A 10,953-nucleotide genomic window follows, 5' to 3' on the forward strand; every position below is an offset into this window, starting at 1 on the left:
AAGTGAAGGATGCCACAACTGGGATTTATTTATTTTGTTATCCCGGCTCAGAACCTTTGAATAATAAGTGATCAAAAAGACGTCTATTTCCCCAAATGGTACTAATAAAAACTGCAGCGCACCCCACAAAAAACAAGTCCCGCCGCCCAACCGGTTAAGGTTGCGGTTTGGTTTAAGAAAAAATTTTATTCACTTTTTCAAAATATGAAGCCCTTAAACTGCATGAATTCGCTGTAATCGCGCCGATCCGGAGAACAAACTTCATGCGCCATTTTTACTGCAGAGTGAACACCGTCCCAAACTAAACCCACCAGAAATGGCGCAGCTGCATTTTTTTTACCATTTCTCCCCACTTAAAATTTTTTAGACACTTTTCCGTACATTGTGAATCCGCTGAGGCTCTTGGAAGGCCGAGACAAATAAACTAAAATGTCTGGTGGTGAAGGGGTTAAATTATAGCTGTGCTGCACCTCGTTTACTTGGTTAATAACCTCATCATCCCACTTCCCCAGTGCTCTAATGACGGGTATTAGAATATCCGCTTTCTACTGACCCTGAATGGCTCATAAATCCGCATGGTCACGCATCTACTCAGTACATAGGTGTCAGTCTTCACTGTAGTTCTGGTATTCTATTCATCAATCTGAAAGATGACGTTAACCAGTCCTGTAGGCCCCGCCCATCTTGGTAGATGCTGACGCGCTCGTAGTTGCTAAATCCCATCCTGGTGATTACTTTGTTATCCGTAGTCAGTAATACAGATTTTTTTCTGTCTTCATTTCTTCAGATTCTTGTTTACCACCCAGACTTCATGAAATACGTATACGACAGATGGTTATTTCATCGCGGGCGCTACCCGTCTACTGGAATGCTAAGTGTAATATTTGCCCTTCATGTCTGTGATCAGGTAAGCATTGCAGAGGTGGTATATGAGGCGTAACCTAAAGGGACTCCATCTGTAAACTGTCAATGGCTTATCCTCACCAGGCGTCTGCAGCCTGCGGTGCCCTCTGATCCGCCCTTCTCTGGCCTGGTACTCATGCAGTGAGCTGAATACTGCCAACCGCTCGGATCTTACTGCGGTGGCCAGGCTTGGTATTGCAGGCAAAGTTCCCTTTCACTTCAATGCCTGCAATACCAAACTTCACCACTACAGAAAGAACAGAGCTGTCTGCTTCCTGCAGAAATCAGCTCCATGTACAAACACACCAGCCCAGAGAACAGCTGACCCTCGCCAATCTACTATTGATGACCTATCCTGGGAATAGACCATCAATAGTTTACAACTGAACAACCCCTTTAAGGGAAGTCCGGCATGTTATTTTTGCGCTATTAACGCCATACATCTGCGTGTGCACCTGAAGAAAGAATGCAGGGGACCTCTATTTTTTTCAGCTGAAGCTCCCATCTTCAGATATTGTGTGATGTGATGGCATGTGCCCGATTCCTCAGTGCGGCACAGGCACGTATGGTGGAATGGCTGATGTCTCCAGCGGGCAGAGCTGGCAGCGTCAGTCAGCAAAGAAGGGGGCATGTTGGACATTGAGGGGCAGGGAGAGAGCTGAGACCGCTTGCAGAGGTGGGACGCCTATTAGATAGTTCACCGCTAATTTACACGCGGCATGAGAAGAACTCCGGCGATATCTGAAGATAGATGAAGGCTCCCCGCACCCCTCCTCCTGGCACACAGGCAAAGACAGATGGCGTTAATAGGGCAAACATAATGTGGCAGACTTCATTTAATCCAGCCGGGCCCAATGCAGAATCTCTAACAGAGCTCCACCCACCACATGCCATTTATTACACCGGTGTCTTATGTGGCAGTGGGGCACTTGGGCCCCCACAGATACCAGGGCCCAGGTACAACCCCAACCTCTGGTGCCCTATAACTATGTCTATGCCCAGCATTTGGGTTCTGAATGCTGTCCCTGTGGGTGAGAGGTTTTGGCTGAGGTATCCAAATAGAATGGCCCATAATGCATGTCAACCACAACAATAGGGAAGTATGGAGGACTGGATTGTAGGGAGAGAATTCCTCGGCCTCCACCACTTTGGACAGCTGGCGGCCTCCACCTCTTATGCATTCAGGACGAGGTAGTCATGCATCTGTGTGCCAAGTCTAAGGGAGTTAGTGGCACAGCTGCCTCCATAACTTGCATAGACTTCAGTGGAGGGGAACATGATGGAATGGGAGATCAGTGGGGTCGGGGTCCAAGAGATCGAGCAAGAGCCCCAAACAAATTTGTTACTTAGGACCCTCCGCCAACCTTAAAGGGGTTTTCAACATAAAAAAAAAGGTTGAACTGACTTAAAATAAAAGATTGAATCCTCGCCCATCTCAGCGGCTCCCCGCCCAGCGCTGCAGCCAGTCCTAGCATTGTGTGTCATGGCTTTCTGTCCCATTCTTAAAGGGGTTGTACCATAATTGCGAGTTCTCCACAGGATAGGGGACAGCTTGCTAATCAGTGGGGGTTCACCATGGAGAACCTGCTAACCTTTAGAATGGGACTCCCATGTTGCGTTCTCCCTTTCACTGCTAGGGTCGCTTTCTTCCCTGCAGTGGCGTCAGCATGAAGGCCGCGTCGGCCAAGTATGTGCAGTCAGCTCTCCATTCATTTCAATGGGGCTGACAAAATACTTGAGCGGGATTTGCCGGGGTATTTCCAAAGTCCCATTGAAAGGGAACAGGGTGCTAGTATGTTTGCACGACCTGCGCTCCACTTGGTCTCATTACAAGGGGTGCAGTAACTCCACAGTGAGGACGACGGGAGACACAGAAACCCTATTCTTGAGATCGGCGGGGGTCTCAGCGGTGAGACCCCCACCAATGATCACGTTAGTCTGTGGATAGAGGATAACTTGCAATTGTGGTACAACTCCTTGAAGTATCTTCACTGACTTTTTTGAAAACTTGGAGCTCTACTTGAAGGGCTTCAGTCAACTATATCGAAATCCTAAAATATGATATATGGCCCAAATGGCAGCTGCTTAATTAAAGGGGTTGATTGATTACAAAGTCATACTTTAACATTTGTGCCAAATAATTGAGAACAATGCACTGTAGTCCTGCAATTCCTCTGGTCCCTGTTGACATTGGAAGTCAGGTGACCTCCACCTGCCAATTGGGTCACAGCATCAATCTTTCGCCTTCCGATATCAGAGACCCAAGGAATTGCAGGGAAGCATGCTGGATGACCGGGGTTGAGGAGGGGTATGTACCTTTTGTTGTTTTCAGTCTTTGTAACCAGGCAACCCTTTTAAGGGCATGATTAAATTACCAATGTTCGTTTTTTTAAATTTTGTACTAATCCATCTTTGCAGGTGGATTTGTACGGTTTTGGGGCTGACAGCAAAGGAAACTGGCATCATTACTGGGAGAATAATCCATCTGCTGGAGCATTCAGACAGACTGGTGTCCATGATGGGGACTTCGAAGCAGAAATTATAAGAAACCTCACTTCTATCAACAAAATAAAAGTTTTCCGAGGCAGATGACCCACCCGAGGACGGAATACGGTGGATCGGTCGGCATATGGTGTTTTACAAGACAGCGTTGACATGGTTTTTGTGCAATGAGATTAATTGAAAAGTATTCTCTGTGGGTAAACAATACTATGGGTCCATTGAGATGGGGCAGATTGGATGGTTGAGGCTCTCCTAATCACTTACTCGAGAAGCGTTGGTCTTAAAGTTCAAGGGTATATTCTTCTGAAGACCACCATGATCCTTCAGGAATCTTGAGGGCTCACGTCTACAGTAGTTCTGATGCTGTCCATCAAGGCTGGTCTTTAAAGTCCAAGGACTTGTTCATCTTCTGTAGACCAGCTGATAGGGATGAGAACCCTAAGGGAACTTTGTTTTTTCCTCTGGTTCATCTAGTTTTCCTCTAGATGTATGGAACATTCTTCAGATTCGAAAGGTGTCACAAAATTTTTGAAGAATATTGCAGTATCTAAAGGACCATCAGGATGCAAAGTATATTCCATGTCCCAAACGAGGACCAACTGGACCTACTCATCCTTCTCAAAGAAGTCTACACCCGTTCTGTGATTTCTGTGCTCTGTGAGTTAAGGAGACACTACATTGGTTGACTTCAATGGCTTGGCTGAAGACTTGACCTCCATGTTGGAATATTTGTACTTTTTTTGTACATCATTTCATACAATCGATATTTGATAATTTCTCCTTTTTCATATCGAAGCTGACAAAGGTTTACTCAGACCTAGGCTTCTTGTGCAGTGATTCAGTTTTTTAGGGTTGAAATGGAATTTTTAAGAATTGTGCGGGAAGTGAGCCAAATTCATAAAAAACAAACCACAGACAGACAACGGTATCTTTGCTTTAACACTTTCTTTTTGTGTAATTACCTCAGCATAATTGTTATTTATTGCTCACCGTTAGTTTTCAAGGACACCACTGAGGTATTTATGGGCTTTTGCCAGAACCGAGGAATGGGGTGGCTTCTCATAATTTTGTTTTTCGAGGCCTTATGGCCAATAGTGGTTTGGGATGAATATGGACAGAATAGGTCTAAGCTATCCTCCATTTTTCTGTTGCTTTGATTAAGTTATTGATATGAGGCTCGGGAGCTTTGGAATCTTTTTAGGTTTCCATAAAATGTTGAACACTTATTTTTTTGTAATTTTGGCTCTATTTGGCAGCTGAGAACTAAAAAGGTTAATAATCCCTATGGGAAAAAGACATGCATTGTTCACAGGAATATGTCAGGCCTGTTTTTTACTTCCCGTCTCTTATCAGTCCACTCACACCACTTTTGGTGTACATCCGCAGGTTCTGTCAGAATTGTTGATGACGGGGTTCAGATAGATCATTGACCAGAACATGAGCTTGCACTGCTCAAACGGAGAACCGTAGTCTACATAAGGTCAGGGTTCCATCCATTTTCAGCATTTGTACTGGACGAAATGGCACGATTAACCCAGTTTTTGGGAATTCAGACAGAGCTTCGGGAAGTAAACCAGGGATCTACATCAAAATTTGGTGTCAGTAGCCCCTCACCACTCCATGTGAGGGTGGTAAGCCGGCCTCAATGGTTAACACTGTTGACTTGCAACGCTGGCGTCCTGACTTGAAATCTGACCAATGGCAACATCTACATGAAGATTGTATATTCTCTCCGTGTCTTTGGGGGGTTTGTCTGGGTTTGTGAGCGGTGGGGATCTCTATACAGTACTGTGAAATATGCTGGTCCGCTACAACCAACAAAGCAAACCTAAACACTAGATGCAAAGACATCCCGTACACACCGCATGTCTATATCCATAGGGATTAGTCTCTCTGTGGTTTGATATTGACTGCCAAAAGAAAGAAGTTCGTCTACCAAATATTAGTGGAAAACATAAAATTACAAAAGTATTTGCCCCCTTTTTCTGCCTCCTTAGTCTTTCACAAAGTGGAGTCCAGTGCAGTTTCTAACTCCTCACTATGTGGTTCTGGAATAAGGGAAGAGTTCTCCTTATCCTCATTCCCAGATTGTTCAACCAGGACCGATTGGCTGGAGAAATGTAGGTTGAGTTGTCAAATCCAAGGGCCAAACTTACAAATGTTGTGTTTTTACGTCATGTGCGGTATTGTATGTAACAACAAGAAGGGCTAATGTCGATGTTTAGCCTTTTGTGCCTGCAACACATAACAAAGACCCCGTCGTATGCAAGTCAGAACATTTACTGCTTCTCCTGGACAACCCCTTTAAAAGGATCTGTGGTGCCCTCATGGCAGCGGGCCGGCTGCAGCCGCGGCCTCGTTGAGTCCAATGATCTTTCTATCTTTCATGCTTGACCCATTCCCCATACAGCCTCTTCTTATATTCAGCTCCCGATGCTGTGAATGTGACAAGTGGGCGGTTACCACCGTTCACTGGCAGTTGGCAATGCCAGACTTTATTGACAGTGAGCAGTGAGGATCGCCCGCTTCACTCTTTCACAACGCTGGGAGCTGAGCTTAACAAGAGCCTCTATAGGGGAACATAGGCGTATGACCAAAAGACATTGTTGAGTCAGCGGGGCCGCGGCTGCAGGGCTGTGCAACTGGCCCCACTGGCAAAGGCGGGACATCATTAAGTATTAGTAATCTTGTTCAGCCCACATGATGGGCTTCTCCTTTTATATATACTATTATATTTATGCTGTGGCCTTTTAAAAAAAAATTTAATTTCATATTTTAAGCCCAGAGAAAGTTTGCACATATCTTATCAGACAAAATCTAAAAAAAAAGTATTTAAAAAAATGAAATTTTTTGAATTATATCTTTTTGTAAACGTGTAACTTTTTTTTTTTTCTTTTTTTTAGTCCTAATTTTAATGCAAAACCTGTGCAAATATCGGTAATGTCAGAAATCCTATGCAGTGGACACATTTATTGTATTGTATTCAACTTTTTTATATAAATTTTCCAAAAAGTGAATGTTTTTATACCGTCTATTTGTTGAGAAAAATTGCAGTAGACTTTTCTCATTTCAAGGTGAACTAAAATTCTACCCCAAACAGTCGCTCTAGACAACAGCATTTTATGTTGACCGTTATTGTTTATTTCCTATATAAGTTTTATTGTAAGGGAATTTTTGATTATTTTATGTTTCATTTCTGTTTTTGTCATTTTCACGCTAATCTATGCACCTCCCATCCTTGCAGACTGACTCATCGATGGTAGATCACATTGTCTACCTCTGTTACTGCTCTTCCTTTCTGGGATGTTTTTGTCAGTGTATACCACTTTTTTAGACAGTATTCGCTTTCTTCAGAAGTTCAGCATCTGTGCCAAATACATATAGACTTTCTCAAACCCTCAAATATTTGCTGCTAGAGTGACCACTGGAAACGTGCGCTAGATTTAGAGCAGAGAGGATAGACCTCCATTTACGTCCCATTTCAGAAAACCGGAATATGGCTGCTCGTTAGAGTTCGTGTTGCCTCACAAGCATTGTTACCTTGCATGGTTCTACTGGACGGAACGTGAATCTACAAAGGGTTGTCAGGTGATCTAATGGCTGTGCCGGGATCCAGCAGAACCATGTGGGTTCAAGGTGTTCTCACCATCATACAACACCTTATATGTGATCATATAATGACATCTGAAATGGGCCTAAAGCAGATAATTAAAATTCAACACCTTCCATGAAGCTCTTACAGCACCTGATTGGCTGCCGATTTTACCTTCTGAACCCCACCGAGGGTCCGTGTGTCACCAGACTTTGGAGCTTTTTTATACTGAGCTTAACATGTCTGTAATCTTTAGGAGAGGCAAAGATATGTGATGAGGTGAAAACAACTCTTACCCAATAGACATGACCATCATGGTATAAAAGCTGCTATGTGCTGTTGCCTGTTGATGTAGCACAGTAACTAGGTTTCTGCTGCCCTTTTTGGGCTACCTACTTCGGTTTGCCCAGCCACATTATTGATGGTTGTTGCAGCAGAGCTCTATAGCCTTGTGGTCATCAGTTAATAACTTGTTGGGGTCTTGTGTGTTGACTTGTTTCATCAGTAATTTGAGATGGGCAGCCCTACCTTAAGGGTCCATTAGGACGGGTGTATATTCCATCTGTGTGCTGTCCATGTATTTCACAGTACAATTACCCATTCTAGCCAATTTTAGCTGTTCCTGTGAGCGCTGCATGTCCTATTCTGGTCCGTGTCGCAGTCAAGAGCAGGATATGCAATGTCCGCTGCCCCTACCACAGATCTGCATCCATGTGCTGTCCGATGCAAGTTACTCTTGAGAATCTCAGGCACAACTTGCCTATGTCCATCTAAATGGGACCTGAGAAGACTAGGTCAGATCATGGACATCCCTGAAAGCTCATGCAGAGTGAAAGTTCCACCCAACAAAAAGTCTGTTGGCCAAGACATCTGAACATCTATATCACACCGTTACTAATGAATCATTCTGTAGAGAAATAGACTTTTTTTTTAAACTTTGACTTTTTGTTAACATGCATCATTTCAGGATGTGATAGGAAGATGCCATAATGGTCCCTTGTAGACCACCAATGCCCGGACAGTAGAGAGGTCTTTTTGAGTTTTAAGTATGCTCTAATCGGTTGAATATCAATCAAAATACTGGTAACTTATTGTAGTGTACCCCAAGAAGCTGGAAGCCACAAAATACTCCCCAAAATGCCAATCTGACCCATGGGACATGGTCAGACCCAGGCTTACCTAAAACCTTTTATGGAAGTGTGTGTGGTGCTCTGTGTACCATAAAGCTAAGCCCAATATGAAGTCCCAGAACTGATGGAATGGCCAAATGCAAAAAGGAAACCCCTGGCCAAGATCTTCTGTTGCAAAAGACCTCCGACTTGGATTTGTGGGTTCTTCTGTTTCCTGAAAGGTTAGCCAGGAAGATACAGAAAAAAACAACCCTGAATCCTCTTAGTAGAGGTAAGGGAGATAAGCAATCAGTGGGTATAGTCGTGATAGTCATTTTTGGAAATGTTATCTTTTTCTAAGTACTGTCAAGAAAGTCAATCATTAAACTGGTTGTCTGAGTTTTAAAAAACGGGGGAAGCAGTGCACCAGCTCCCGCGGGAATCCCAGTCTCTGTCAACACTGGAAGTTAGGTGACCGCTGCAGCCAATCAGAGGCTGTAATGTCACTGTTCCAAACTCCTGGCATCATGGCGCCCAGGATGTGATGCTGATGTCAGGACAAAGGGCTATAAGGCTGATTGGCTGCAGTCGTCACCCGACTTCCACTGTCGGCAGAGAGCAGGATTGACGTGGGGGCCAGTAAACTCTTCCCGTAGGAGAAGAGAGGCGAGTATCATTTATTTTGAGCTATAGCCAGCTGTTTACATTTTTTTTAAATGTACTTAAAGCAACCCTCCAGTTTTGGCACAAATTTCTGTCCCAGGACAGATGGGTATATTGCCTGTAGTTGTTTTTTTGCCACCCCTCTGATTCACCCGTTCTTGGCCCTTCTTTCGGCCATCCAAGATGACTGCAGCAATTTTCTAACTACCTAATGCACACCATGCACTGATCTCTGATTGGCCAGCACTGATCACGTGATTGGCACTGACCACTCAGAAGGCAGATACAGTACATTGGTAGTCTAACCCAACCAATGCACTGCGGGGGTTAGGTAGCCTGAAGTTTGCCTCGGCTATTTTGGAAAGGCCAAAAATGGGACCTGGAACTGATGAATCAGAGGGAATGCAGAGAAGAACAGGTGATAGACTGGTCCAGAGACAGAGTTTTGCTTTAATCTTAAAGGGGTTGTGCCAGAATGCACAGCCTTTCCCAGAATGTGGGGCCTGGGATGAACAGCTATTTGTCCCAGGTCCTTCTCTCTTCACCTCTGGCAATTAGCTAATTTTGCTGAGGGAAGGCATTGCCATTCATCCATGCCATTGTAGGGCAGCTGTGGCATTACAGGACAGCCATCCACTTACCAGATGGTCCACCAGATTGGGAGCCGTACTTGCTGAGCGGCTCTCTGTGCTGGGTCATAGAAGGTGGACCCTACTCTATAATATTCATATGCCTTAGGGTACATGAATGGGGGTTGCTGTTGACACAGCTGTAAAGGAATTGTCCCACTTCTAGCTGTCTGGATGCGGGAAACAGACTGACTGATGGTCTGAAATCCACAAACCCTGTGAAACGGAATAACCTTCTTTCCAGACAATCAGGTGACCAGTAAAAAAAAAAGATTCCATTAGTCCAGAAAATTTAGTGTTCCTCTTTAAAAATCTGGGATTCCAGTGATCCAGCAGCCCAGTTCTGCTAGTCCGGCATTTTGATTTTGTGTTCTGGCTGATTAGTATTAGTATTAGTTTACTGGGTGCATCTGTAACCGGCGGCTTGCAGTATCCTCCACCCGTCCGGGCGGTTTACACCTCATCTTGTGAATTAGACTGTTTTTCTAAAGAATAATTAAAATTTAAAAACTGCAAATTCTTTGTGTAGAAACCAAAATCACTCGTGAAATGTCACTTTTTATTGTTTATATTCCAGATTACTGCAGTTATTTTACTTGAAAATAAAATGTAACAAAAGCGCTTTTCTCTGTGGAGTCATTTAAGGATGGATGATGGGAGTGTTGGTGTTACTCCTCCATACCAACATCCGATAGTGCAGAAAATCTGATCATCTGGATGCAGCGCGGTCTGTAGAAAGGGAATGATGGATGATTACATCAGAGTCCCAGTGAGGTCTCAGTCTTTGTAAGAAGCCAGTATGATTGGCCGATGATCCCAGCGGAGCAGTGACGTCACTCAGGATTTACAGTGTTAGGCTGGTGTGAAACAATGCTGCAAAGTAAGAAGCGTTCCAGAAATAGAAGAGTTAATGTTAGAAGAGAAATGTAACCTCATCAGTATCTGGTGTGACCGGCCTTTACCCCCATCAGTTCTAGGTACACTTACACACAGTTTTTGAAGGCACTCGGCAGGGAGGTTGTTCCAGACATCTTGGAGGACTAGGTGTAGATCTTCTGTGGATGTCGCTCGCTCCAATCCTTCTGTCTCTTCATGTAACCCCAGACAGACTGGATAATGTGAGATTCGGGCTCTGAGGGGCCACATCATCACTTCCAGGACTCCCTGTTCTTTACGCTGAAGATACTTCTTAGTGACATTGGCTGGATGTTGGGGGTGGTTGTTCTGCCGCAGAATAAATCTGGAGCCAATCAGACGTCTCCTTGATGGTATTACATGATGGAAGAATATCTGTCTGTAATTCTCAGCAGTAACGACACCATTAATCCTGACCAAATCCCCAACTCCATGTGCTGAAATGCAGCCCCAAACTTGTAAGGAGCCTCCCTCATGCTTCACTGCTGCCTGCAGACACTAATTATTGTACCGCTGTCCACCATGCTTCACTGCTGCCTGCAGACACTCATTATTGTACCGCTCTCCACCATGCTTCACTGCTGCCTGCAGACACTCATTATTGTACCGCTCTCCACCATGCTTCACTGTTGCCTGCAGA

The 10,953-nt window shown here is 44.4% G+C and overlaps 1 protein-coding gene across 3 annotated transcripts in view; it reads left to right on the forward strand.

Moving 5' to 3' along the window:
• ST3GAL1 (ST3 beta-galactoside alpha-2,3-sialyltransferase 1) overlaps positions 1-10,023 on the forward strand; it is a 142,167-nt gene extending 132,144 nt beyond the window's left edge. For all 3 annotated transcript variants that reach the window (XM_066578766.1, XM_066578768.1, XM_066578767.1), the window contains 2 exons: positions 788-907; positions 3,322-10,023. In XM_066578766.1, coding sequence (XP_066434863.1) covers positions 788-907; positions 3,322-3,495 — 294 coding nt within the window. In that variant the 3' untranslated portion in view covers positions 3,496-10,023. The remainder of the gene's footprint in view (positions 1-787; positions 908-3,321) is intronic.
• Positions 10,024-10,953: the final 930 nt, after the last annotated feature.

The sequence above is a fragment of the Eleutherodactylus coqui genome, chromosome 9, assembly GCF_035609145.1.
Source record: "Eleutherodactylus coqui strain aEleCoq1 chromosome 9, aEleCoq1.hap1, whole genome shotgun sequence".
Taxonomy (NCBI): Eukaryota; Metazoa; Chordata; class Amphibia; order Anura; family Eleutherodactylidae; genus Eleutherodactylus; species Eleutherodactylus coqui.